This window comes from Canis lupus, chromosome 28, assembly GCF_003254725.2.
Source record: "Canis lupus dingo isolate Sandy chromosome 28, ASM325472v2, whole genome shotgun sequence".
Classification (NCBI taxonomy): domain Eukaryota; kingdom Metazoa; phylum Chordata; class Mammalia; order Carnivora; family Canidae; genus Canis; species Canis lupus.
Window position 1 is genome coordinate 29,746,733 of NC_064270.1, and position 27,965 is coordinate 29,774,697.

The window sequence follows — 27,965 nt, forward strand, 5'->3', positions numbered from 1 at the left end:
CCTTCTCTCCTTAAATTGTCTCAGGAAATCATCAGCCAAATCAGTTCCAACAAGAAACAGGCCCACGGGGCTAGTCTTCATGGTGTGGAGGGGGTTGTCCTGAGGCGGGTGGCTGACAGAAGCCAGCAGGCTTATGCTCCTGTCCGGGCTCTGCTATGACCAGCTGTGTGACTTCGGGCCCAGTCCTTTGCTTCTCTGAGCCTCAGTGTCTAGCTCTGTAAAGTGAGGGGATTGGATTCTTTCCAGAACCATTATCCCACAGCCCTGTGATCCAAGTGATTGAAGTGTTAACGTTTCTTCCTTGGAGAAAATCACCGAGTCTTGATTCTCTGTTAGAAGAGAAATGGTAACACAGGAAACTCACTCATGTTAGATGGAAATGTGCCCGGCTGCGTATCTGGGCATCCAAGTGCTGCCGTCCCTGGCCCCCCTTTCCGGGAGGGTCTTCTGGATTGGCCTGGGGGTGAAAGTGGACCCTAGATGCTGGGTTGTGGGGTTGCCTTGCGCTGGGCCGGGAGGCTGGGGTGCCGATTTCAGTCTGTCTCTGCTGATGTCATTTCCTCTGTCTCTTTTGAAATAGCTGTACTTTTGGACGGTGGTTGACACATCCTTGGGTGGTGGATTTTGAAATCATTTATAACAATTTGCAATTAGCTCTCTTGTCTAAATGAGAAAGGCAGGCTTACCCAGGCTTCTTAACTTGAGGCCTTTAATCCTCTTGGCAAGTGCGTCACATGTGAGAGAGGGAGCCCCTCTTGAGGTCAAGGAAAATTAAAAGGTTTGCCTTTGGAGGTCCCAAAGGCTGACTTGGCCAGCGATCTGGAGCCCTAAATTCCTTGGAGTTGTTGAGAAAGAGCTCCGGTTTGGAGATGGTTTGGCGATCGAAGCCCCAGCTCCCACCACCTCCCCTGCGGGACTCTGGGCAAGTGGGCTGAACCTCCTGCTCTTCAGAAGCAGATGAAGGGGTGTAGTAGCAGACCCTGCCCTCCCACATCGCTACCTGGGCTTTTGTGAGGTTCAGATAGGAACATCTGAAAAATCTCTGTATGTTCATTCTATAAGCTGAAAAGCTGCAAAAGGTAAGGCATCCATCCAGCCTTTTCTCTTGCAAGGCATAGTAACGACAATGGTGATGATTCTAGCACTGTTCATTGAGTATTATTATGTGCCTGGCTCTAGGCAAGAGCTTTGTCACATTCTGTCTACACAGTTGCCCTGTCATAGGTGCTTTTCCAAGCTGGGATTTATAGACGTTAAGGAAATCATCTAAGGTCATACAGCTGGAAGGTCTGAGTGACCTGAAGCAGCCTCTCGGGGGCCTTCCAGTTTGGTGGCTCATTATTTTCCAGTGGCTTCTTGTGATTTTTCTGAATTGGTGGTTTTCAACCCCAGCTGCCCGGAGCCCTGCCCTCATGGCCAGAGGGTCCATCGGAGTTCAGTGGGGTGGGGTGGGACGTGAGCACCAGCATTTGCTCCTGGTGATTCGGAATGGAGCCTGAGAGGAGAGCACCTGTTCTGATAAGCACGTGTCCATGGATGGTGTAGAGTAGGCTGGGCTGGATGTCAGGGCTTCTCAGCCAGCTCTTCTCCCCAGTCCCAGCTTCAGCTTCCTGTTCCGTGGAGGAGGGATTGGTCACGTGACCTCCATGGTGTCTTTTTCAGGGGCCGCGAAGCTTGTGTAACTATCAGAAGCTCACGAGAAGATCTGTTATTGTTCTTTTCCTTCTTCTGTTTCAGGCAGAATATGAAGTTACTCCAGATGAAAAACTGGGGGAAAAAGGGAAGGAAATTATGACCAAGTACCTCACCCCGAAGGTAAGAGGCCACCCGGTTCCCACAGCAGGAGGAATGGAAAACCTTCTAGAGAAATATGGGCCCCAGATCCATGCTAGTCCATGTGGGGAGCTGTAAAGCACCCAGCTGGTGGCTGCCCTTGGTCTCCAGAGATCTAGCATTCTCATCCTCCACCAGAGAGTGCCCAAGACTGGCAAGGCCAAGGCAGGTGGGCCAGGCAGGAGGCCTGCCTCCTGGGGCCCAGTCCCTTCCAGGGGCCTCATGCTACCCACGGCCCACACCCAAGTGTAGATGGACTCATGGAGGCCCGGCAGTGGTGGTTTGGAGAGGTTGGTGTATAGGGGAGGGGTCCAGAGGTGACCAAGAGGGAAATGAAGAGACAGAGGCTGTGCTGCCAGAAACAACATTGGTTGAATACATACAGGACATAGAGTATTCTAAAGTATGTCCTGGAGTATCCTGAAGGGTGAGAGGCCACCATGACCCGACTGCAGGAACACACCCACCCGATGAGGAAGGCATAGAGTTAGCACCACTCCCTGGGGTCCTGGTAGCTTTGCCTTCCTGGAGCCTCTTCCTCTTATCCCCAACTTGACAGATAAATGTGGTCTCCGTCTGGTTCAAAACTTGGCCTGAGAGCCTGGGGTTCTAGTCTCTGCTGTTCTACTCACACAAGTCCTGTTCCGTCACTGGGCCTCAGTTTCCACTTCTTAAAAGTGGCCTTCCCTGCCAGACCTACCTCCTAGAGGCCTGGGCACTGCCTCTGTCCCAAGCTGCTAGTGGACTGGGGCTACCACAGCCATTGTGACAGGGTCCTGTCAGTCCACCCCCACAGGGTATGGCAGGGAGTGGCAACACACAGGCATGCAGGCCAGGAAACGGCTTGACCCCTAATTTACCCTGCAACCTTGGTCTTCCTCTCCCCGGGGCTCAGTGTTCTTTGCTGTAAAATGGGCGAGGCTTTACCAGATAATGTCAGAGGGTCCCTGCAAATCGGACTTTCACAGACTCCATTTTCTCCAAGCCTAAGTGGAGGGAATGACAAGTGAGTCACAAGATAACCGAAGAATGAGAAAAATGGGAGATGCTTCAGTCAGAGAGAGAGGTGTTGACAATGTGGTATGGAGACTCCCTGGATATGACATTCAGCCCCTGGAAAAAAGGCAGCCCCTGCCCTATCGGCCTGCCTCCTGTGGGGTGCTGCCCCATGGCTGGGGTGCCTTCACAGCTACATTAAAGCAGAATGCAGTTACAGAGGTCTGCTGCAGCTGCTCAGGGTGACTCCACTCAGGAGATGGGATTGTGGACACAAGGAATCCAGGTCACATATAACAACTCCTGCAGCAGGACATGGGCATCTGACAGCCTGCAGCCCCCTTGCAGGGGCATCCGGGGGACCTGAGAGCTTTACACTCACAGTGGAAAAGTGAATGTAAAGAATTTTAAACTTCAGAGTTTAAAATCAGGCCTCCGCTCCCCTGCACATACAGACCGTCTCTGCATATTTTTATAAACTTTATCTACATGACATGGTGGTCCCTTGAGGCATGTAAACCCCACCTCGATGTTCTCAGCAAGGGTCCCAGGGAATTTTCAGTGATTCTAGTCCCACCTCACACCCTCACTGTCCCCTCAGGGGGCCCTGAGCATATGGGGTTCCCCCACCCCCGGGGTCTCTCGTAGCACACCAGGTTCTATTCTGGAGCGGCTGTGCTCATCTCCAGCATCTGCAGGCAGCTGGGCACATCTGTGTGCAACCAGTTCAGCCTCACATCCAGAAAGGTCTCCTGTGTCACTTCTTCCCACTCCTGCCAAGCCACCGTCCCTACTTGTCATGCTCTCACTACTTCTCCTCGGTATCTCTCTGCTTCTGCTTCCTTTATGAGTACATTTCTCTCCATGTGATGGGCAAGCACTCCCAGTACTTCTGCACATTTCCAAAATGGGAAGATTCACGTTCACACCACTGCCCACCCCTGCCCCCCCGCCCCCCCACCCTCGACGCTGGCAGGGCCAGCTTGCTCTGCACCAGCCCTGGCCCCGGGCACATGTGGCTGCCCACGTCATCTGTGGGGCAGGGGCCGTTGGGCAGCTACGCCTTGATTTGTTCCACATAGAGGCCTCATTGGCATCTGTAAAAGTTCTTAGGTTGAAAGTGGTTGAGAGACGTGTGTGAGCAGGGTCCCCGTTCCCCCAAGCTGGCAGATGCTGACAGGTTGCTTTCAATCTCCCGGCCACTGGTTGAAATGTCATGAACACCCTGGGCAGAAACAGGACCCAGAGCTTAGAGGAAGCACGTCCTAGGGTGTAAATACCCCAGGGTGGGTAAGAGCCATAGCTCACGGGCTCAGCCACCTGTGGAATGCCAGATGCCTCCTAAGTAGTGTCTGTGATGGCTCTGGCCTCCGGGAGATGACAGGTATACAGGTGGCCTTCCCAGCCCAGACAGGGGGGTAACACACTATGGCCACTCAGCTAATAGACTCTTCAGTTGGCCTCAGCAAGAGCAGTTTCCACAGTGCCTCAGCTCTGCTGGTCCAGCTCTCCATCTGGACCTGGTTTGGGGCTGCCTGCCCACTTGTGTGCCCCCCAGACAATGGCAGCTAACAGGTATGGAGGACCCACTGTGTGCACACACTGTCTCACCTGGACCTTAATGCTACCATGTGAGGGGATTGCACTGGCTCCAGCTTAGGGATGAGTACGGGGAGGCACCAGATGGGGTGTCACTGTCCCAGGTAATGCAGCCAGGACTTGAGCCTGTGGTGCCGTTTTCCCACACCTGGCCCCTCACTGCCCTCCTGCTGCCCCTGCCCCAGCTGTGATCTACCCCGAGGATGAAGTGGGTCCCTTGTCCAGCCCTACTGGCTCCTTCAGCCCGTCCACGGGCTGCAGCAGGGGGCTGCTCCACTCTCTCCCCGCCTGGCCTGTCTCATCCAGAAGCCTCTGCTGGCAGACCCCATCCTGTTCTCTGGACCTCCCTGCCCCTGCTCAGCGCTGCCTCCATCTCCTAGAAGGATGGGGCCCAGACTCCTCATCTAGCTCAAACGGTTTTACAAGTGCCTCAGAGCCTGCCAACATTTTTTCCTTAAGTACTCCTCAATTTTAAAAATTTAAACCACACCATATGTTGTGGCCCAGGGGCCTGGGGGAGGTGGTCGAAGCAGTCCCGTGGGGCGACTGTTTTCCTACAATAAATTTCGCACTGCCTCCCAGTCCTTCCTGTAGGCAGTCACTCGGGAGCTGTTTTCACTTCTCAGGGCAGCAGATGCCCCAGGGGCTGGGGAGCCAGGCACTGGGAGAGGAGTAGAGCTAGTGGCTGAGGCCCAGCACTGGCCCTCAGGTCTTTGAAGAACTCCCAGAGCCACTGTCCCCAAACCTAGATTGTTGTTACCTTGAGTCCTTCTTCAGGTCATAGCCCCTGTTTCTCAGCTCCAAGCAGTGTTTCCAACGGGTAGGCCGAAGGACACGGATCATTTGAGAGGCTCTGTAGTCAGTTACATTTAGGTGACACTACCTGCGGTACCTTCCCCTTGTAAAGATTCACCTGGCATGTGAGCCTATCGAAGGGATTGAGAAGTCCTGCAGTAAAGAAACCTGTTTGATTACAGACAAGGCATTTTCCAAACTTATTTGACCATAAAACCTCCCCGCCCCCCTCCCAGTTTTACATCCTGCTGAATACATCTGTGGCTACAGAAAACATCCAAAGGTCTTCATGACCTGGTTTCCTTGTGCTTCAAAATCCTTTCTCCAGATACCTCTCCCACAGGCCCCACACTGGGCTCCGGCCATGTCATCCCCAGTCTCATCTTGCTGACCACACCTCGGCCTTTGTTCTGGCTGTTCCCTGCAAGGCCCTTCACCTAGACCCCTGCTCTGTTTTTTCTCTCCCTTCTGTGTCCCTCAGCCTGATACCTTGGCTGCACACAGCCCCCTGCCTCTGATCAGAAGCCACCACACTACCTGGGTGGTCCCTGAGCACGCTGCCCTGTTGTACTTCTGCAGGCACATGCAGTCAGTGCTTCCATGCCCGGGGCAGGGTGGGGGTGGTCCTGAGGAGCTCGCCTTGCAGAGGACGGTGACAGCACATCAGTGGATCAGTCAGCTGCAGTGTGACAGGAGCAGTGGTAGAACTGTGCAAAGGGAAGCGGGGAGGCGTCCTGAGATGCTGCCCCTACACTAGCCTGAGTGAGCTAGGGAGGCTTCTGGGAGGTGATGCAGCTGAATCAGATTTTAACGTGAGGAGGAGGAGGAGGAGGAGGCGGCGGCGGCGGCGGCGGAGGCGGCGGTGGCGGCCAGAAATGAATGAAAGGAACGGCCTTTCATGGGTATAGAGCAGTGGTTCTCATCTGGGGCTGTTTTGCCTCCCAGGAGACGGTTGGCAGTGTCCGGAGATCCCTTTTACTGGCACAGTGGGAGGATGTGCTACTGGCATCTAATGGGGCCAGGGATGCTGTTGGACACGTTATAACATACAGGACAGCCCCATAACAAAGAATTGTCTGACCCTAAGTGTCAGTGGCACCGAATTTGAGAAACCTTGCTATGGAGGTGGAGAGGGTGTGTGGTGGTCAGTATAGCAGGCGTAGAAGGTAGAGGGATGAAGGCCCTCTGGGTGGTCGGGCCTGGCAAGCCATGCTGAGGAGTTTGGCACCGTCCTGGTGGCATTGGGAGCCACTAGGGCTTTGCAGGCCATTGGCAGTTTAGGCTGGTCCCTCTGACCACATGGAGGAGAAAAGCAGAGGGGGAGGACTAGAGGCAGAAGCCCATCTAGGGAGCTGCTGCAGATGCTGTGGGAATGACTGTGCCCCGTGCTGGGACAACAGCTCTAGGGACGTGGTGGCCCAGGGATCTTGGAATATGTTAGGAGGAAGGAGCCCCTGAGGGATGGCCGGGTGAGGGACATAAAGGAGAACAGGCAGGGGTCCCAGGTGACTCCCTGGCTTTCATCTTGAGTTGCTGAGTGGCTGCACAACCCCCAGGGAAGATAAAGGGACAGAGCACATAGGACGAAGGTCACTGCTACAGGTGGCGGGGCTATTTGCTCATTGGGCAGAGGTGATGGCATCTGCTCTCTGTGGGTATCCCCCGTGCGGGGCTAGACTCACGGCTCTCAGTCATTGAGACAGTACGGGGCCCTGTGAAGCTTCCTTCTGTGGGCCCCTCACCTTGCCTGCCTCGTGTCTTTTCCTGGGGAGCTGCCACTTGGCTGGCTCATGTTCCCCGGTGTCTGACATGGTGTGTTTGCTGAGAGTCTGGCTGGAAAGTCCCTGTTCAAAGCCAGAGCTTATGCCTGGTGCTGAATTCTCATTCCCTGTGAGATGATGCTCTTCACACCCTGGCTTAAAGGCTTCCTTCCCAGGAGGCAAAGCCCACTCCTTGGACGCTGCCCAGATCTTGCATCAGTTGCAAGCTTTGCCCTGAGGCCTGTTAGAGACACCAGCCCTGGGCGGGCTTTGGAGTGCACCAGAAGTATTGGGGATCTAACACAGAGATAGCAGAGTGCTTTGAGAAGGTGTTTTAGAACCAGGTAGACCTGGGTCGGAAGCCAGACTTGCCCTCCTTTAGCTGCATGGCCTTGGGAAAGTTATTAGCCTTCCAGTGCCTCGGGTGGTTCATCTGTCAAGTGAGTGGGGTGGCCGCGAGGGTCAGATACACCAGCAAGGACAGAGCCCAGGAGCTGGTCCGTGTTAGACACTCACTCAGTGGTGGCTGGTGTCTGACTTTCCCCCTCCTCTCTCTGCTTTCAAAATTCGGCTGTTGAATGAGGAAATCATTCAGACATGAACTCCAGCTGTGGAGTTGAGAGAGGCCAAGGAGGGGTCTGGAGGGCCCCCAGCCACAGAGGCTGGCCAGAGAGGCCAGGCTCATTAGAAGGCGATGCATTCGTCAGGATGATTAATACTAGCTGTCACAAGAAACAACCCCCAAATCTCAGGGGCTTCACACAACAGAGATTCTTTCTTTCTTATGCACAATCTGATTGGGTCTTCAGCTCTCTTGGTTGAAGACCAGGGGCCCTGGCTGCTCTTGTGACCCCACCATCTTGAAGATGTTGCCTCCTGGTCACTGCCAAAGGGGAGGAGAGGAGTGAAGGAAGCACATAAGCATTAACTGCCTTGTTAAAGCTCCACTGGCCAGCAACAGAGGCTAAAAGATTCGGGGAAGTGTATGGAAGTGTAGTGCTTCCTGCCTACCTTCTCAACCCCTAAACTGGAAACATTGTCTATATGACAGGCGAGTCTCTGGTGTCAGTGAGACAGCCATGAGTATGGCATGTCCTAGAAATATTCAAAAGTGTGTCAGCTCAGAGAAGCTGCCCAGAGGCCCCTTGGCTGGATCAGATTTGTATGCTGTGCTCTGTAGAGATCTGGGCAGCTCACCTTCCTGGTACCTGCAGACCAGAGGTGATACAGGTGTTTGAGGGATGTGTGTGGGGTGGGGAGGGGGCAGGCTTGCTTGAGCTGGAGTGGACCAGGGGAGTGTTTTTAATTATAGTAATAAATAGTAACAGGTGATCACAAAAGCAGTGTTACATATCATCCATCACTACAGACTTTCAAATATTAGCCTTATGGAGATATAATTCACATACCATAAAATTCATCCTTCTAAAGTGTACTGGTTTAAAATATTCACGGAGTTGTACAACCGCCAGCACTATCTGCTTCCAGGACATTTTATCACCCGCAATAGAAACTCTGTACTCATTAGCGGTCACTCCCTGTTTCCCTTTCCTCCCAGCCCCTGGCAACCACTAATCTACTTCCTGTCTCTATGGATTTGCCTATTCTGGACATCTCATGTACACGGAATCATACAGTGCCGGGCCTTTTGTATCTTCTTTCACTGAGCATAATCTTTCCAGGGTATATCCATGTTGTAACATGTATCAGTACTTTAGTCTTCATGGTAGGATGATACCCAACCATATGGATAGAGCCCATTGTATGTATCTTCTCATCAATGGATGGATACTTGGGTTGTCTCCACTCTTTGGCTATCATGAATAAGACTGCCTGAACATTCATAAACAAGTTGCTGCCTGGACATAGATTTTCATCTCCTTTGGGTAGATACTTAGGAGTGGAATAGCTGGATCACATGGTAACTCGAGGTTTAATCATTTGAAGACCTGCCAGACTGCTTTCGAAGGGGCTGCGGCATCCACCACTCCCACCAGCAGTGCCAGAGAGTTCCCATTTCTATACATCCTCACCAACACTTGGCATTTTCTACCTTTTTAATTTCATTCCTCTCAGAGGGTGTGAAGTGGTATCTCATTGTGGTTTTGATTTGCATTTTCCTAATCGCTAACGATGCTGAGCATCTTTTCATGTGCTTATCGGACATTTGTAGATCTCTGGAGAAATGTGTAGTCAAATCCCTTGCTCATTTTTAAATTAGGCTATTCATCTTCTTAATGTTGAATCCTAAGGCTTCTTTGTAGGTTCTGCGTACAAGTCTTTTGTCAGATATAAGATCTGCAAATTTTTCCCCCATTCTATGAGTTGTCCTTTTACTTTTGTGGTGGTGTCCTTTGAAGCACAACAGTTTTTAATTTTGATAAAACTCAGATTCATTTTTGTTACTTGTTTTTAAATGACTTGCTTTCATTTTGTCTTATCTATCCTTGTCAGAAGGCCTCAGGGTTTGGGGGAACAGGGTGCACATGAGGACAGAGTAAACAAATCGTAGTGCTCTTTAGGCCCATGAATCTGTCTTCCTTTGGAAAACCAAAGCCCCATTGCCAGTTGGGAAGAGCAGGGCCAGGCCTGGTCCTTCATGATTATTCCAGTTCTTCCCCTGGTTGATATGACAATATCCTTTAGGCCGTCCATGTCCAGCGCTGCTGTGGCATCATATGGACCTGCTCTTGCACCTTCCATGGCAACTCTCCAAACTGGATATTAGTGTGCCCATTTTACAGATCAGGCAACCAAGGTCTGGGAAGGGAAAAGGCTGGCTTAGAGTTGTGGAGGCAGGGCTTCCAGTGAGCCCTGAGTATCCTCCTTCCGTAGAGTTGTTTGCAGGACGGCTTGCCATCATTCATTTTAATTGGGCCCATGAGCAGTTGTGCCAAGTCTCCATCTTTGAGCTGCATCAGTCCAGTCACTGAGGCCTGGCAGGTGCCACCAGTTTTAACATAGTATCAGCAGACTCCAGGGGAAGTTCAGACCTGGTGGAGGATCCTGCTAAGGGGCCTGGACGCCAACATGCACTGGTGGGTTGGGGCAGGCTTCTGACATGAACTAGCTTGGGCAGCCTCTGTGAGATGCTGGGAATGCCCAGGGCGGGCAGCTTTTGGAGGGCACTTTCTTGCCGGAGGTCTCCCGGCAGGATATTGTTCTCTGGGCTCCACACAGACACGGGCCTCTTTGCCTCTGTAAACAATGATAGGGTAAGGCAGGGAAGTTTGTTCTTGTTAAGGGGAAGTTACCCAGCAGCCCAAGTTTTTTGCACAAAAGAAATCTATTCCTAGTGCTGGTGTGGCTCTCCGGAAAACATCCACCTTTTAAAAAGTAAAGAGCTTGAATGAAAGGAAATAATAATTATTCCAGGTTCCTTTCTCTGGCCCCTTGGCCCCCTGCTCACTTCTCTGGCGCCTCCCCCTTCCCGGCCTGGGCAGCTGATTAGTAGTGTGGCTTGCCCTAGGTGACTGGTTTCTCGGTGGGGACAGTTCCTCCGCTGTGGGGGCAGTCAGGAGCTTCAGTCCTTGCCCCCGGGAGTCCTTGGAGCCCCAGTTCAGCCACCTTCCTGCTATACATCCTTAGAGCTTCAGTTCCCCCATCTGAGTATGGGGATGATAACTATGGTGCACAGATGGGTTCATGGCCGTCCTTCGCTCAATGGCACCTGCATAGACTTTGCTGTATCTGCGTACCTCCCTTACCATTATTTATATATATAGCTTTTTTTTCCTTTTAAATGAACTCATGACTTTCTGTTTAAAATCAGTGAGTTTCGGGGTGCCTGGCCGGCTCAGTCAGTGGAGAATGCAATTCTTGATCTTGAGGTTGTAAGTTTGGGTCCTAGGTTGGGTATAGAGATTACTTAAAAATAAAATCTTTTAAAATTTAATTAATTAATTAAATCGAACAAATGAATTTCAGAAGAAAACTTTGAGTCAGGAACATGCCTGGAAAGGCAGCATTGATTTGTCAGACAGAAAGCTACCTGGGGAAAGTGGTGTTAAATCCTAGCTGGATCCTCTTTTGCCTGCCTAAGGCTGGGAGCCTAAAGCTGCCTTTTTCTTTGTTCGGAAGGGAGATTAGTCAGTATTGGAGATGTGTTAGCAAGACGGTGGCACCACACTGAAACTTTCTTCTTGATGATGGGAGGCTCAAAGAACTGAAAAGGGAATACTTTTCACCTAGTGATTTGGTATTATTTAATTGTGTCCCTGAATCTCCTAATCTCATCATCTACAGAAAATGCTAGGCTAACATTCTACCTCCCAGCTGTGATGCATTTTATAAATGTTGGCTTATTGTTGGAGACAGCATGACCTAGAGCCAGGAGCACTGGACTGGGAGTCAGGTTCATTCCCCATCTCCCTTCTGGGTTCTGTGACTGGCGGGGAGCTGGCGGGGAGTTGGTCCTAACCATCTGAACAACCCTTGGTCTCCAGGGCAACCCAGGGTATGGGATATGGGTAGCTTGGATAAATCCCTCCCTTCCCAGTGCCTGCCACATCCTCCACGGGCTTTGGGCTTCCAGACACTGGCCCTGGACCCAGCATTTCATCTCTGCTAGATTGCTTGGTCCTCATTGATCTCCCAGCACCTAGAAGAGCATCTCCATCCTGTTGTCAATGATTCCAGTGAGCTCAGAGTCCATCTTCGCTTGAGCCCCTCCAGAGCAGGATCTGGTTGGGCCAGCAGCTGGGCTGGAGGGGCAGCTGGGCCGTGCACCCTGGCTTTTCCCACTTTGCCACAGCACTGCAAAAGACTCCCTGGAAGAGGACTTAAAAGAAATCTTGGGAGAGGAACTTCCTGGAGTCTTCTCAAGCAACAGTGAGGAAGGGGAGGCTGGGCCTCTTCCTCTTCCATTTCTGGGAGCAACAGAGAGCGGGATTCAAAACAAATAAAGGCACATTTGTGCTTATTAGCTATCCTAGGACAAGACAGAAGGGAGTTGGCATCTACTGAGCAACTACTGCATGCCTGGAACTTCATGTTCCCTATTTTACTCGGTCCTTGTAACAGTTGTCTGAACAGATGAGAAATGAACGCTCTAAGGGGTTAATTACCTAAGAACACCAAGTTTGGCCTGAGTGGGGAATTGAAGCTGGGCCTGAGCCCGAAAGCTGCCTCTTGCCTCTTCGCACTCCCCTCACAGCCAGAAGCCGGCTCTCCCTCAGCCTCAGTTTCCATCAGTAGAGTGAAGAGGTTGGCCTGGATACCATCTGAGAGGCCCACCCCGCTCCAACCCCCCTGCAGTCCCAAGAGCGGCTCTTACTATGTGCAAACATGATTCTACAGGCTTTAAATATAACTCATTTAATCCTCACATCAATCCCACGGATTATTATCTCCATTTTAAAGATGAAGATATGGACACTTAGAGGTTAAGTAACTCACTTGAGGTCACATAGCTCGGATAGGGAAGTTGAGACTTCAGTCTGTGCTCTTGACCCTACCCCATCGTGTTCTCCTAGGATAACCTATCCTGGTTCCCTGCCTCAGGCTCTGCCTAAGTCTCTTTTTGACTGAGGGTTTATTAATGACCTGAGAGCACTCACCAAGGGAGCCTGGGCACTGTTTGGAGAAGCTGGGCCTATGAGGGCTCCTGGGTCATTTCAAGTTCACCCCAGTGCCTGGCACAACACTACTCCCCAGGAAGGACCCCCCTGCTTGATCCGCCTTCTGAATGGAGGCCTCAGCCTCCAGAAATCCTGGTACATTGGGAGAGGAGGCCAAAGCCCATTCTGGGGCATCGTTCCTCTAATATACCTCGAGAGGACAGAGGATACCTTCTGGGGTAGGCCCTGGTACCCAGGGGAATCTCAGGGGCCACCCAGTCCAGGGCCTTGCAGATAGCTTTAGCTACAGATTTCCAGTATGCAAAGACAGAGACTAGCCACAGTTGAACTGTCTGGGGGCTGGACTCCCTTTTGCCTCCCACCCCCTCCACAGGCCGTGGCTTTTATAGAATACTTCTGGCTTGGCGGAACCCAGCTTCAAACCCTGAACTAAGTGGTGCCTGGCTGGCTCAGTTGATTAAGCATTTGCCTTGGGCTTGGGTCATGATACTGGAGTCCTGGGACCAAGCCCCACATCAGGCTCCCTGCTCAGCAGGGAGCCTGCTTCTCCCTCTGCCCCTCCTCCCCACTTGTGCTCTCTCTCTGTCTCAAATAAATAAAATCTTCAAAAACACAAAAAACAAAAAACCCTGAACTAAACCCATCTTCTCATTCCCTATGTGAGAGAACTGAGGCCCAGAGAGGGGCTGTACCCCTCCTCAGCCTCAAGGGTCACATGGCTTGGAAGAGGAGACTGGACTATTCCTTGCCAGGCTTTCCATAACCCCATGCTGGAAGCTTGGAGAGAAGGCACCAGAAGGAACTGACTTCATTTTCCAGTTCCTATGTCATTGGCCTGCAGCTGGGCCTCAATTCCCCCGAGGTTCTTAATCTTTGGGTCTATACATATCTAAATGCTGAGACAGTTGCAGCATCCAGGCAAAGCAGAGAAGCTGCTGGTGCCATAAGTTCCACAATTTGAGCATTTGTGCTTTTTAAATGGAGACCCTTGAAGGGGAATATTGTTAGCTCTTTCCTTTACTAAGGGTGGATTCTAATGGGGGAGATGTGAGGAAGTAAGGTAATTTAGCACCTACTGTATGCTCTATGCTACACCTCTATCTTGGCCCATCTTCACGGCTGTCCTGTGTAGTAGACACAGTTGTCCCTTCTGCATTGGGTGGAAGTCTTCCAACTGTTGAGAGGGCAGACTGGGACAATTGACCACAAGGACTCCAGTAGATGGGTGTATACAGATACACCCACAGGAGCCTATTTAGAGTCACCAGAAGATGGAAAGGACCCAGTGCCCCTCAGCAGATGAATGGAGAAACAGAATGTGGTCTGTTGACTCAATGGAGTACTATTGAGCCATAAATAGGAACAAAGTCTTGAACAGGCTACCACACGGGTGAACCCTGAAAACATTACAGACAAAGTAAAAGAAGCCAGACATAAAAGGCCACACATTGTGTAATTCCACTTATATGAAATGTCAGCGTAGGCAAATCTGTCAGGACTGAAGTAGATTAGAGTTTACCAGGGGCTCATGGGAGGGAGGGATGGGGCATTACTGATTAATGGAGTGATGAGAAAATTTTGGGAAAAGGTGGTAGTGTTGGTGTCATCATAAATATAGTTATTGCCACTGGACACTTAAAAATGGCTGAAATGGCAATTTTTCCGTTATGTATATTTTACAATAAAAGAAAAAGCACAGAGAGAGAGTGAAGCTGAGTTAACAGCCCAGTCTGTCTGATTCAGAGCCTATGATCTTTCTCCTCCACTGCATTGTCTTCTCTAAAGTTCACCAGAGACAGAGTGCCCCCAAAATCAGCTTCCCGGGTGCCACAGAAAAGAGCAGGTCTGGGAGGGCAGGGGTGTGGCCTTCTGTGGGCTGTACACGCTGGCTGTGCCCTCTCGGCCCTCGCCCAGCCACTGGCCCTGTTCAGGGCGGCCCTGAGGCTTGTCTTCCACTTGGCACCATGTCATTTGCATTGTCTCACGTCGTGGTCTCCCCTGCACAGCATTTTTAACGACTGTGCAATTGTCCTTCAAATAGACACACTTATTTTTCTTCCATGACCTTTCCTGGAAAACATACACTCTTTGCCCACAGCCTGACTTCTCCTCAGTTCCTTCTGACATCCTTGAAGCTGATGTGCCATCTGGGGCTCCTCACAGCATGCCTGTCTGGGTCCCTTTCCTTTCTCGTGACCTTCCAGGTCAGAAAATTGGGTGTTCCTTTGATGCCGGTGGAGCCAGCTCCGCCTCTGATCCCCGTTCCTGCGTATGTGTATGGTATTTCCGGCCCAGCATTCCTCTTTTTAGAATGGCTGGCGTCAGAGAAATCAGTCTTAGGCTTCCTGAGGACGTAACCACCCCCCTACCCCCGATCTGCCCCCCAGATGGGCAGCCATGCTGGTCCCTGTGCTCTGCTGCCTCACGATGTGGCCTGATTGGCCCTCCCCAACCATGGGCCTTAGGCAGAGCAATGACATCGTAGGGGGGTAGGGGGCAGGGGGGGTTTCGGTTCAATTCCCTGGATCTTTGGAGATGCCTGCCCTTCCTTCATTCCCAAGCCCCAGGGAATGAAATCTTCACTGAAGAAAAACCTTCCAAGGCCGAGGTATTTCCAACACAATTTCAAATTGAAGCTGATTTGGAAGCCGAGGAATGGGAGGGAGGGTGTTCTGGAAGAGGGAAAGTTGGCTTGCTATGCCCTGGCCTCTCACGCACAATGAATGAGGGACACTCCCCGCCGTGAGCATCCTGCACACCAGTGCCTTTGGACCAGGCTCCCCTCGTGAGTTACCTGCACACGGCTATGCTCACCCAGAGCACAGTGGACTGGATTCAACAACTGGCCAGGGAAATTCACACTGATCCCGACAGTCATTGCGGCCTGCGTAAAGAGCACATCATCTCCCATCCAGTGCTCTGGGCCCCACGGGTCATGGCCGGGGATTATCAAATTGACAGAGCCCGGCTGGCCCCTCACTCCCGTCCAGGCACGTTTCGTTTTGTTAATTATCGTTTCTTGCTTTTGACGTAAAGAGTCAAGGCCTTGGGTCAGGGTCACTCGTGTATTTTCCTTTCTTTCTCATTAAAATTGCCTAGCTCTCGGGGCCCCTGGCTAAATTCTGCCGATGTTTGAAAATGTCCTCTCTCTTTCTTTCTTTTCTTTTTTTTTTTTTTTAAAGATTTTATTTATTTATTCATAGAGACACAGCTAGAGAGAGAGACAGAGACACAGGCAGAGGGAGAAGCAGGCTCCATGCAGGGAGCCCGATGTGGGACTCGATCCCGGGGTCTCCAGGATCACACCCTGGGCTGCAGGCGGCGCTAAACCGCTGCGCCACTGGGGCTGCCCTCCTCTCTCTTTCTTTCTGACCCCGAAAAATCCTTCCTCCTGATTTCTGCGAAGCCACTTGAACAGCAAAGGAAATACGGGTCAAGACCCTTTAAGCCCCAATCTGCTTTTCCCTTTTTGAAGGGTTGTGGCTATTTCTCAAGGGCTGTGTTTCTCCACTTTGCTGACCTAGGAAACGTGACACTTTGTGGCTTGGGGTGGCCAGGTCAGCAGGCACACCGTCCACAAAGGGCTGGAAACCCCGTGCAGAAGCAGGGCTTGCTCAGAGCACTTCCTGGCCTCAGGGCCCCTTACTCGGTCGGTGACTCCATGAGTCTGCTGTTTGGGGTCCTCAGCGGCAATCCTGACATCTTAAATTTGTCCAGAAAAGCATCAGGAAAAGAAATGATTCTAAAAAAAAGAAAGAAAGGATTCTCTCAGAGCCCTTGACATCTCAGAATACATTTTGTATCCAAATGCCAAGAGCTAAAAAACAAGAGGGGTCCAACTGGTTGCTCTGCCGAACCCCCTTCCTCCTTTGGACCCTGGTCTGACCTCACCTCAGCTTCGGAGCCACCTGTGTCCAAGGAGACTGCCTCTCTTAGCTCTGCTCCTGGAGGTGAGAGGTGGCCCTGCACTCAGCCATCCTTAGTCCCTGGCAGTCACGAACTCCTTCCTGTCAGTGGCCGAGTAAGTTGGTCTCTGAGGTCCTTGGGGTGCAACTCGGGTGACCTGAGCACAGAATGGACACTCGGGAAGCCTTTGAGGCTGATGGACTAAATCAGCTGGGACCCCAGTGGGAGAAGCAGTGGGCTCTTTGCTTTCTGACTGCTCACAGCGCCTTCTCAGCTCTGCTAGCAAAGACAGCTCCCGTCCCTTGCAGTGTTTTCCTGGCCTGGCAGGATAACCAGCCATTTCCAAGGTCACCCCCAAAGTGGTGCAAGAGATTATTGCCCAAAGAGTTAAGGAGATTGCCAGGGTGGTCGCATGTATCTGCGTCATAATGGGATCATGGGCCTTACAGAGGACGCAGGGTTACTTCTCACCACGTCAGGGGCTTGGCTCCTGCACCTTCTCCTCCTCCCACGGGAAGCTCTGGGGAGCCTGTGAGCTCCTCAGACTCTGGCTCTTTGGCTGTTCATCACAGAAAGATAAAGGCACTGATCAGGCTCCTAAAGGCTTGGTGGCAGGCAGAAAGTGGACTCCTGGGTGTCCCTCTGGAGAAGGCCCCTCTAAGACACAGTGCTGTCTGTTAGAGACAAGGGGAGATCCAGGTTTTGTGGGGACTGAAGTCTAAATAACCTGAAGACCGTCCTCATTACAAAAAGGAAGAGAATATTAGGTACGAGAATATTTCTCAAAAATGAGAAAAGAAATCACAAACCAATGACTAGAGCCTTGGAGATTCGGGCGCTTTTTATCTGAAATCTCAGTTTAGCAGAAATGCCTCTGTAGAAATGCTTCCCCTCCTGCCGAGAGCTCTGTGTAGCTCCCAGGACTGCAAGGAAAGGGCCCCAAAGCTTAAGCTGTCTCTGCTCCAGTGAATCGCTTCTGATTGGAGCCTGTGCCCACCCTGATGGGAAGCGGTAAGCTCTCTTAGAACTTGAAAGAGGCACAATGAGAAGTGTCATTTTTTGGCTTCTACGCCAACAACCTCTGGCCACCAGCTGCCTGTCCAGCCTTGTGTCTCTGCCCAGTAGGCCTGCATCTTTCTGTCCACTCATCAAGCTGACCACGGGGACACTCAGGGAAGAGTTGGGGATGTTTTGGCTGAGAGCTAGAGGATATAGACACCAGCCCTATGAGTGGAGGGAGCCCCAGCCCCATGATACTCTGCTCACGAGCATATGTCTGGCCTATTTTATTTTTCCCCAGTGACCAAGAAAACAAAACCCTGACTTTGTCTTTTGATTCTGTTCTTATTTGGGGCTCGTGGATTGTGTCTCCTGCCTGGCCATGGTCGGAGAGAGGAACTGCTCTAGACGGACACAGAGTACACGGCAGTGGCTTTTCCACATGGCACTGAAGGTTTTGATTAAAAAGGTGGAAGAATGGTGCTTTTTCTTCCTGTCAGCCAGACCTTAAACCAAGCCTCGAGTGAGGAAACTGTCCAAGGCTGCCGTTCAGTAAACTCCCTCCTTTGTCTTACGGTCGTGATTGTACAAGCAGGTTTCATTTCAAGCCAGGATTGGGGGTTGAAGTGAGCCCTACTTTGCCTACCTCCTGCCAGTCCCAGTTCTCATCCCTAGAGTCAGGCGGGCTGGGCTGAGTTAGTTCACAGAACTCAGAACCAGCCAGCATGAGGGGTGATGGGGAGGAAAAAAGCAAGGAGAGAGGAAGCCTCCGGTGGTTTGGGTGCCATCTGGCAGGTCCTCCTAGTCACCTACCTGCCCTAGCTCCTAATTTTATAGGTAGTGAATTGGTCTGGATTATTGGTGGCAAGTGGCAGATACTTAACTCCCAGTTGCTTGAAGGAATTTATTGGAGGGCTGGGGATATGATGAAATGAAACTGGAGAGAGCCAGCAGCTGTACATGGGCTGAGGAACCCTGCAGTTCCAGGCTCTGCCTCCAGCCTCCAGCCCCCAGTTCATGCCTAAGACAGCCACTCCAGCCAGTTGTAGCTAAGAATGTCCCAAAGAACTCTGGCCCAGTTGTCACGAAGTTAGGGTAGACCAGATGACCTCATGAGGGTACTTCTGATGGCCAAGACACCCATGCTCTCCACTTCCTTCTTCCCTGCTATGACTGTGAATGTATGCACACGCATTTATTCAGCAGATACATTGAGCACCTACTGTGTGCCATCATCAGTTCATTTCAGCAAAGCAGAGAGATCCCAAGTTTTAGAGCTAGGCAGGCCTGGATTTGAATCTCAGGTCTACCTTTTACTAACTATTCTGTCTAGGAGCATGTATGGAGTACTAACCGCTCACCATGCATCATACCCAGTTCTGAGGAGATGAGAATAGATGACTTTTCTGCCTTTCAAAGAGCTGTCTAGAGCTCAGTTTCCACATCTGCAACCCTGGATCAACAAGCCCTGCCATATGGCCTTGTTCTGGGGAACAACAGAAGTATAAATTTGTGGAAAACTCACTAACTATCAGGCCGGCCCCCCTCCCAGGCACCCACAACCACCTCTGGCCTCGGCTCCTGCTGAGTCCTGAGTCCCACGCCTGCCCCCGCCCACAGCCAGGCCCTGGCGGCTCTGTGTGCAGGGCTTCCCGCGGCTGACGCAGATCCCCTCGCGAAGGGTCAAGGAGTGGCCAGGGTATGGCTATGGGAGTGTCCCTCCCCTGTTCCTGTCCTGGAAAAGAAATGGGAAACGGAGGTGGCCCCCCAAGAAACAGCTGCCTCCACCCTGGTATGGGCCAAACAGGCAAACCTCTAAGCAGCCCTTTTGGGAAGGCAGGGGGCCCTCCAGAACCCCTTTTCCCGCTCAGCTTTTCCTGAAAGCTGAGTCTGTCCACATTGGGAAATTGCAAATAGTTTACATGGGGAATGTCAGCTGCCCACATATGAAAATATACACATCATTAAGCCCTAAGTGCTTGCGTCTGGAGATAGAGCGGACGGTCTCCTGGGCTGACCTTTTGTTCACTGATGCAACTGCTGCTAATGAGCATGGAGCCCCTCAGTGGGATGTTTTCATATGTTGAAACAAAGCATATGTTGGCCATTAGCCTGCATGTGTGTGTGTGCGCGCGTGTGTGTGCGTGCTTGTGTGGTACGTTCGACAACACTATACAAATAGTGTTTACCCAAACATGCAGAGTTCATTTCATCTAGTTATCCAGCCCCCATGAGCCTCCAAAACCAAAGTCACATCCTCCTCACGAGATCTGAGAAGGACTGGCATTCTTGGAGGACGTGGTGGTGCTTAAGGATAAGGCTCTCTGACCAGGTTACCTGGGTTTCAATCCTGTCTTTGCTCCCATGCTAGCTATGTGACTTTGGGCAGGTTACTTAACTTCTCTGAGTTTATTTCTGTATCTCTAAAATGGAGATTATAATAACTAAAATCTACCTTTAGAGGATTAAAAAAGACAACCCCATGTAAAGCTTCTAGGACTTAACATATAGTAGGGGCTCAAGAATTGGCTGTGATGGTGATGGTAACGGTGACACCTGTGCTGGGAGATGGGATTGGGTGGAAGGTCTTACCTGCTCAGAAAATTGACTTGGATGAGGTTGTATTGGAAGTGGGTCCTGAAGACTGAGTGGAATTTGGACATGCCTTGGGGCAGAAAGGGCTTCTTCCAAGCAAATGAGCAAAGGTCCAGCAGCTGGAGAGCTAGAGCTTCCCAGGAAGTGACAAGTATGGGATGAACATCTATGAGCAGAAGGCAGAAGGGAGAAGCAGGTTGAGAAGGGCATTTGGGACCAGGGCCAAGAAGGCTGTGGGCTTTGTCCTTTGGAGTGGAGACCATCTGTGTTGTGTGGTATGGAAAAACTCCCTTGGTGGCCAAGTAGTAGCGGGTGAGAGAAGAGAATTCTTGAATGCAGGGCATTGAGGTGGGGATGGAGAGGGGTGGGTGGGAGAGCTACTGGGCTTAGGGTTGCTGTATATACATGTCTCATCTGTGAGTGGGGACAAGCTGGATTTGAAGAGGCCAACAAGACCAAAGCTATGTCCTTCCCTAGAATTGGCTAAGGACACCTGGTTCAGGGCCAGGGCAACTTAGATCCACTCAGCCCTGCCATGGGTCCCCTTCAAGTATTACCCCTGGCTGTACCACGGGCCACAGTGTGACCTTGGAGGGGTCCCCTTCCTTCTCGGCCCCTTGTCTCAGTGAACCCCATCTGTGCCATGAATGATTGAACCAGCTGGGCCCTGATGGGTCTTTACGGAAGAGCCCTCTGTGATTGTTTCTTCCTGCTCCACCTCAGGTCCTGAATCTGTGAACAAGTATAGGGTATGTGTTTCCAGAAGGCTCTGAGGGTGACCCCAGGGGCATTTCAGGATTATTGACGGCTACTAAGGAGGTGTGGGAGGTGGCTCTGAAGAGCCTTTCACAGCCCAACCATGCCTCCATCCTTTAGTGCCTCCAGAGACACCAGCCACGTATAGCTGATCCCTCCTCCAGCCTGCCATCTTTCAACAAGAGACTTGGAAGCCAGGAGATGCTTCAGGAGCAAGGTTTTCAGACATGTGGAGTTCCTCACTCACAAGGGACATAACGCCCCTTCCTGCTGCCAATCATCACAGTGCAGAGGGAGACAGCAGTGCCCGGGGGCGCAGGGGCAGATGCAGCAGGGCCCTCACGATGCCACCCCTGGGCTAACGACTCAGCAGTCCGTGAGAACCAGGCTCACAGAAATGGCAGCTCGCCGTGTCAGCTGTTCCTCCTTATTGAACATCTTCTAGATGAGTCCTTCTCTCTCTACACACGCCCTCCCTGCTTTCACCGGCCTCCTGGCCTTAGCCCTTGCCACCCTGGCCTCCTCCACCTGTGTAAATCCGACGTCTCCCCCAAGGTCCAGCACTTGCCTCCCCTCCCAGGCCGATTTCTCATTTTTCCCCTCAACTGTTATTGCAAAGGCTGCGCTCCTCAGATCTGAGATGAATCACTTGGTAATTATTTCAGGTGTGCCATCTGGCCTCCTCACTCCGAGGCCGGGGAGGCTGGGCCACCTGTGGGGTGTGCGCAGTGAAGCGCGGTGAGGGGCTCAATAGCGCCACCTGTGGGTAGAGCCGGGCCGGCCGAGGCTGGGTGGCCTGGCCTGTGGGGGCAGAGCTGGCCTTGGACTGTCGCCTGTCCTGAGTCTCTGCTGTGAAGTCAGTGATAGTGGGCGTCGGAGCAGCTGAGAGGCAGAGCCTTGGGCGGGGTGGACGACCAGCACCTGCTTCCTGGATTGAGAACCGAGTAAAGCATCATGGGGTGGCTTGCTGCCCAGGCCAGGCTGCTGCCCTCCTCACCGCCATCCTCCCTCCTGCCTCAGTCCCTGAAATACCCAGCATCGTCCCGCTTCAGGTCCCACAGAAGGGCCCTTGGGAAGCTGCAGGTCTAGCCCGGGAGGGGTGGGGCCTTGAGCCATCGCCACACCAAGAGGCACTGAGGCAGCTCCAGCCTCCCTGTAGGTAGTTAGCCAGGACGTCACCAGACCAAGCACGTGGGCACTCTCGATGCACTGCGAATGCAGAGGGTTATAAATACAGCTTCAGGCCTAGTCCTTGCAGGTTGGCTCTTCCATCCAATCAGATCGCCCCCTCCCCACCTCCATCTCTACGCCCCCCCCCCCCACGCCCCCATCCTCTGCTTTACAGCTAGTTACCTTCTCTTTAGAAATCCTGAGGCCTCCAGGCCATCGATTCATTGCTGGTCATCAATATTGTGCCTGAGTATTGCAGAGGTTACTGTTTTTTGATGGAATGGAGGGCAAAAGGGGTCTGGTTTAGACCAGCCACATGTCAGAATTTAGGGTCATAGGCAGGCAATGGGGGCAGCGTGAGAATGTACTGGGTTGGAGGGAGGGACAAAAGGGAGAAGAGGGGCCGACTGCCCCCTGCTGCATCCACTTCTTCCTTCCCTGTGTGCCAAGTGGCATGAGGGACTCTGCTCACAGTGCTGTGGAGCCCAGAAAAACACCCGTGCAGCCTCCATGTCTCGCTGCCTAAAGTCGTGCCTGCTGGTAACATGGACAGCAGGAGCTACTGTATCCCTAGCACCTGCGACGTTAGCATCAGGAACAGCAGAGAGTGAGTCTGGGCCACCAGGAAGGAGGTAAAAAAGAGCAGATATTCTGAGAGATTCCGAGGGGGCGTTACAGCCCAGCTCGCCTGGGCTGTCTGTCCTACCAGCTGCGAATGCCGGCTGCCTGTCCCCACCCAGGTGAGGGCCCAAGTTCCTCTGGTACAGGAGATGGATTTAAGGTCAGCATCTCATTCCAGAGAAGGGACGTGGAGCAGGTTCTTTCCCCTGTGAGTGAAGGCACACACTCACGGACAGTGGATAAAGCTTTAACGCCCCCTTTGCTCCCCAGCAGCTCTGGGGGGAAGTGGTGGAGAGGAGCCTTAGCCAAAGAGGGGAGCAGGTGCAGATTCGTGATCCAGCTGTGATCTCAGGGGCAAGGCAGGGGCTCCCTGCAGCCTGCAGTTCCTCAAGGAAGCCAAGGTGTGTCTTGTCAGTCTGGCTCAAGAGGAGAGAGCAGCCCCCAGCAGGCAGAGCTGTGTCCTCAAGGCCGTGTCCCCAAGGTACGTGTTGTTGTCTTAAGCTGTCCCAGGAGTTGGTCATAGAGCAATCCTTAAGAGCATCTGGGGGTCCTCTTCACTGTCAGCAGAGTGGACTGTCTGGCCGGGCTGGGCATATGAGCACATCGAGGTTGGCCAGCTGGTTAGCTTCCGTGCCCCAGACCATCAGGAGGCCACGTATTCATGGCGGGGCCTCCAGCACAGAAACTTGGTCCCTCCTCTCGGTCCCACCGAGAGCTAATTCCACATATTTCAAGGGAAACATGGTGCCTAAATTCACACTGTGGTATTAAAAGTCAAGGCCTGCTGTCTGGAACTACTTGAGGAAATCATCTGGTGACCAAAGAAATAAAGTGTCACTTCAAAGTACTGCTGGCCTGAGAGGGTCCCAGGCCCCAGGGGAATTTGTAGCAGAGACCTCCACCGAGACCTGTTCTCCTGGCCGCTTTCAGCCCTGCCAATATCTAAGGGCCTATAGGGGCATTTTTTGTTTGATTAGAAATTAGGGAGATGTCTTTAACACGGAGGATGGTCCCCAGCCTTCTCCCCACCCTGACCCTCTGCTTCACCCCAGAGGGACAGCTCCTGCTAGAAAGAGCCACAGTGCTAACCACAGTTCTCCTGGCTCTCCTCAGCCTTCTTGCGGTGGGGGTGACACTCCTGTCCAGAGCCCACCTGGCCCCAAGGATACAGCCCTCCTTTCCCTGGCCCACCTCACAGGCCTCCTGGGACCAGAAGGGATTCGCTTCCTGGAATGAGATCTGAAACCATGGAATTTTGCCTTCCAGCCGCAGGGGATGGATTGCAGCAGGCTGTGGTTGTGCGGAGCCCAGAGGGCTCTCAGTGTCGGGGGACACTATCTTCCACGATGTATTAGACCTCGCACCCAGGCTAGGAAGAGCCTTCCTCATTGGTCTCCCTTGGAAGCCGACTTCTCTGAACCCGAGGGAAAGGATCAATACCTTCCAATTCCATTGATGCAATTTGCAAACGTCCCCTGGACAGTTGTTCCTCTCACCCTCCTGGCAAGTTTGGGTTTCAGTTCCCAGCTTAAACTGGCCAACAGCTTCTTATTCCCGTACTGGCAGAGGCGTTACTCTCTGGAGTCACTTGAAAGGGGGTTTGGTTGGAAACGCTTAATCTCTTCATGTTGAGCCAGAGACTGAGCTTAAACCCATGGTCGTCAAACCAAACGCACTATTACCCACTCATTAACTCCTATTAGGGCTTTGACCGTGGGCAGCGTCCCCAGAGCCCTCCCACCAACCCACCCCAGAGAATGAGAGTGGTGTGACTCCCTGCACATAGCTGGATCCTGTCTAGACCCTGGGCAGCCCCTCCCATCCCCTGAGGAGGAAGCAGAGTATGGTCCTCCGTGGGAAGGCCCGGGAGGGCTGGAGGTCTGAGCCCAAATTCTGCTTTGCCTCTGACTCTGTCCTCCAGGGTCTTTCCCTGGTGACCCCGCCCTGTAATGATTTCCTTCTCTGAATCAGGCTCATTGCCCTGAACGGCTTCATCTTTCATTTCAGTTCTTCCTGCCTCCGCTGGAGGGATGCACCTTGCCCTGCTCACCCTGGGGGCAGAGGGGCTCCTGGGAGACAGGGAGTGCGTGAGAAGGGCACAGGTGGCCCAGACACCCCACCACCTTCAACCAGACTCCCTCCAGACCCACCCACCCCACCTGTGTTCACATCCCCTTACTGGCTGGGTGACCTCGGACAAATGACTGAACCTTTCTGGACTTGTTTCCTCATCTGTGAGATGAGCATTATAATAGTATTTACCTTGTGGAGCCATGATGAAGATTAGATGAAATGATGCATATAAAATATTTCTCACAATGCCTGACCATAGTTGGCCTTCAGCAGAGGCAAATTAGTGCTACCCATTGGTTTTAAATAGTCTATAGATAAATTCCATTTGGAGGAGGAAAAAAGTTTGCTGGTTACAAAAAAAAGGGGCAGGGGGTTTTGAGAGCCACTGAGTTTCAGTGGGCCCCTTTCATACATCACCACATATAGCCTCGAGAGGCCAGAGAACTTCCCATTAGGATGTTACCTGATTTCTGTACTTCCTGTCTTACTGGAGAAAAAGTGCTTGGGAGTCAGGCCACATGGGCTTCACCTTTAACACCCCCTCGATGTGCCTAGCACCAGGTTTGGCCCACTTTGGGTGGGTGGAGTCTGATGACAAAACAGTCGTGCAACTGAGTGCATACAGGTGAGCAACCCAGGTGCCTCTTCTGAGGTCCGAGAAGTGGGGATTTCTTCCCACAACCTCCCCACCCAGCATCTCTGTTTGGTCTTTGCTGACTCCTCCCAGATTCAAGTCACATCCTGGCTCAACACATTGTCTCATGTCACTCCTTAACATACGTACAGTGGGCAGCAGTTCTGGGCCAGGCACTGGGCCCTTCAAACCAAGGTAGCGTGGCCATCCGCTCTCGTGAAGCAAATTTGCCCACGGCCAGGTTTGTTCTAGTATTAGGTTGCTCTAAAGTAGTCCAGAGTCACTGATCTCCAAGAGATTCAGCTGTCAGAATTCCTAAGAAAGTCCCCCAAGTCTTAGAAGCAAAGCCCCCAACCATCAGTTCTGGGAGGATCTGCAGGGCATCTCTGCAGCAGCTTCTTTGTGTAACAGAGGGGGAGATGGAGGCACCCAATGGCCCCAGAAGCTCGGGGGCTCCAGTTTCTTGGTCTGGGGCTTCTTCTGCAACGTCAAGTATCTCTACAAAAGGAGGGTCAGTTGCTCAGAAGTCGGTGCTCCACAGGTTGCTCTTCTGCAGTCTCTCTCATCAAGGTTTTTAGTATGTGGAGGGAGGCACAGAGGGTGGAAGGGAGCCACCACCACCTAGGGTTGGTGATGGTCAACAAGCCTGTTGTGTGGCATAATTGGGTGAGCCAGTGGCATTTACCTTCACCCTGGCTGCCCCTGAGGCCCAATCCAGGGGGGACAGAGCCTAAGAGAAGAAAGAAGGAAGGAACTCAGGAACGCTCAGGCTTTCAGAACCATGATGAATAGAAAGTGAGCCACCGATTTCATTCACTGGGGTCCTGCTGCTGCAGGTGCCCCCGCCACCACCACAGACGACACCCAGTGGGCTTAGCAGGGAAATCCGCTCCATAGTCCCATCTCAGTAGCTGAAAGGAAAAAAAGCAAGCCTTTCAGATTTCAGCATCTTTGGAGGAGAATGATACATCTACATCCCATCTCTCTGAGCCCACTGCTGGCAATGTACTCAGCCCTATAATTTATTAAAAACCCACCTGGTGGCCCAGCTGGTGGTGGAGGGTGAATGATCGGAGGAAGGGGGCAGGTGAGCTGGCTTCTGGGGGTCCCAGCACCTTCCTAGAGGTGGCCTTCCGAGAGGTGCTGCTCCTGGGCAGGACTCAGAAACTCTCTGAACCGTCCTTTCAAGCTTGAAACACCCACGCCGCAGCTTCGCAATAAAGAAGGAAATGACAGTAATGATGTTCACTGCACGCCTCTACCAAGTGCCACGGTCTGGGCCACATGCCTGACCCAAAGGTTTCACTGATGCTCTCTGGGAGAGACTGTTATTCCTGAATATCTTCCTGGTAACAGGGGGCTGAGTCCAGACCAAGGTGCCACAGCTGCAAGTAGCAGATCTGGGCCTCGATCCCATCTGTCAGTGAAAGCTGTGCCCACTGAGCACCCCTTCCTTGCTGCTGAGCTGTCCTTTTGCTGGCCCTTCTGCCCCTTCCAGACCCTTTCGTGCAAGACCTGGAGGCTAGGCAGTTGTTCTCCTTGCCCTCTGAGCAGACAGGCCAAGCACGGGAAGGGGCATCTGCAGGCTCCCCGGGGGGCTGGCTGACCAACCAGTCCACATTGTGCAGCTCCATGCACTCATCTTGTTTGGGCCTGACCACAAGCCCAGGACACAGTGACATGGTTCTCAGTGCTGCAGATGAGGGCAGCAAGGCTTAGAAGAACCAAGTGACCTCCATGAGGTTGCATAGACTGGATATGGCCAAGCCAGAAATGCAGCCCTAAGTCTGGTCTTGTTTGCTGCCTTCTGGCTCAGCCACCTCTGCGCACCTCTGAACGCGGCCTGGGGCCCAGGGCCTGGAGGGGGCAGGAGGGAGAGGTGGTGCCCCACATCGGCCCCCCACTGACAGTCCTCTTCTATTCTTCCAGTCCCCCGTTTTCGTTGCCCAGGTTGGCCAGGACCTGGTCTCCCAGACGGAGAAGAAGCTCCTGCAGAGGCCCTCCAAGGAACTCTTCTCTGCCTGTGCGCAGTAAGTGCTCCTCCCTGTCCGGGCCCGGCCTCAGGCCCTTCCCCTCCGCAGCCACAGAGGCTCCGGAGAGAGGCTGCCCCTGCCCTCCACCTGGAGCGCCGGGCACCAGGGCAGGTCTTCCGTGCCCGGGGGCCCCAGCCAAGCCACCCAGCTGTTTGTATACTTCTTAGGAAGGGAAAAGATACCAAAGTGCCAAGTCCAAAGAAAACATCTGCCTCAAAGGGTGTTGAAAGCAAGTGGCTCTCCAGGCTGTTGAGACAGAGGAATGTGCAAAAACTTGACCCTGTCTGGGTGGTTTGGGAGCCCTTCCCAGGCCCCCAGCTCCCACTGCTGCCACCAGCCAGAGACGAGTAGCACTGCTGCAGGAAGGGGGCTGCGGGGCTGCCTCTCAGCCACATCCCATTGCCTTGTCTGCAGGCCGTACAGTGATCCTAATGGAATATGAGACCAGTTGGTGGATGTGCTGCTGGCTGGACACCAGTTAAGCCCCCACCTATCCCTCGAACATATACTGTGAAGGCGTGAGCCACTAGGCACACACACGTGCATGTGCCCGCACAGGTACCATTCCCCGTAAGCTGACGCATGCATGCACACAAAAACCTTTTAGAACCTGATT

General features: G+C 52.5%; 1 protein-coding gene across 4 annotated transcripts in view; it reads left to right on the plus strand.

Annotated features, from left to right (window-relative positions):
- GRK5 (G protein-coupled receptor kinase 5) overlaps positions 1-27,965 on the plus strand; it is a 212,199-nt gene that overhangs the window by 156,567 nt on the left and 27,667 nt on the right. For all 4 annotated transcript variants that reach the window (XM_025467402.3, XM_025467403.3, XM_035707738.2 and 1 more), the window contains 2 exons: positions 1,738-1,815; positions 27,246-27,346. In XM_025467402.3, the coding sequence (XP_025323187.1) occupies positions 1,738-1,815; positions 27,246-27,346 (179 nt within the window). The remainder of the gene's footprint in view (positions 1-1,737; positions 1,816-27,245; positions 27,347-27,965) is intronic.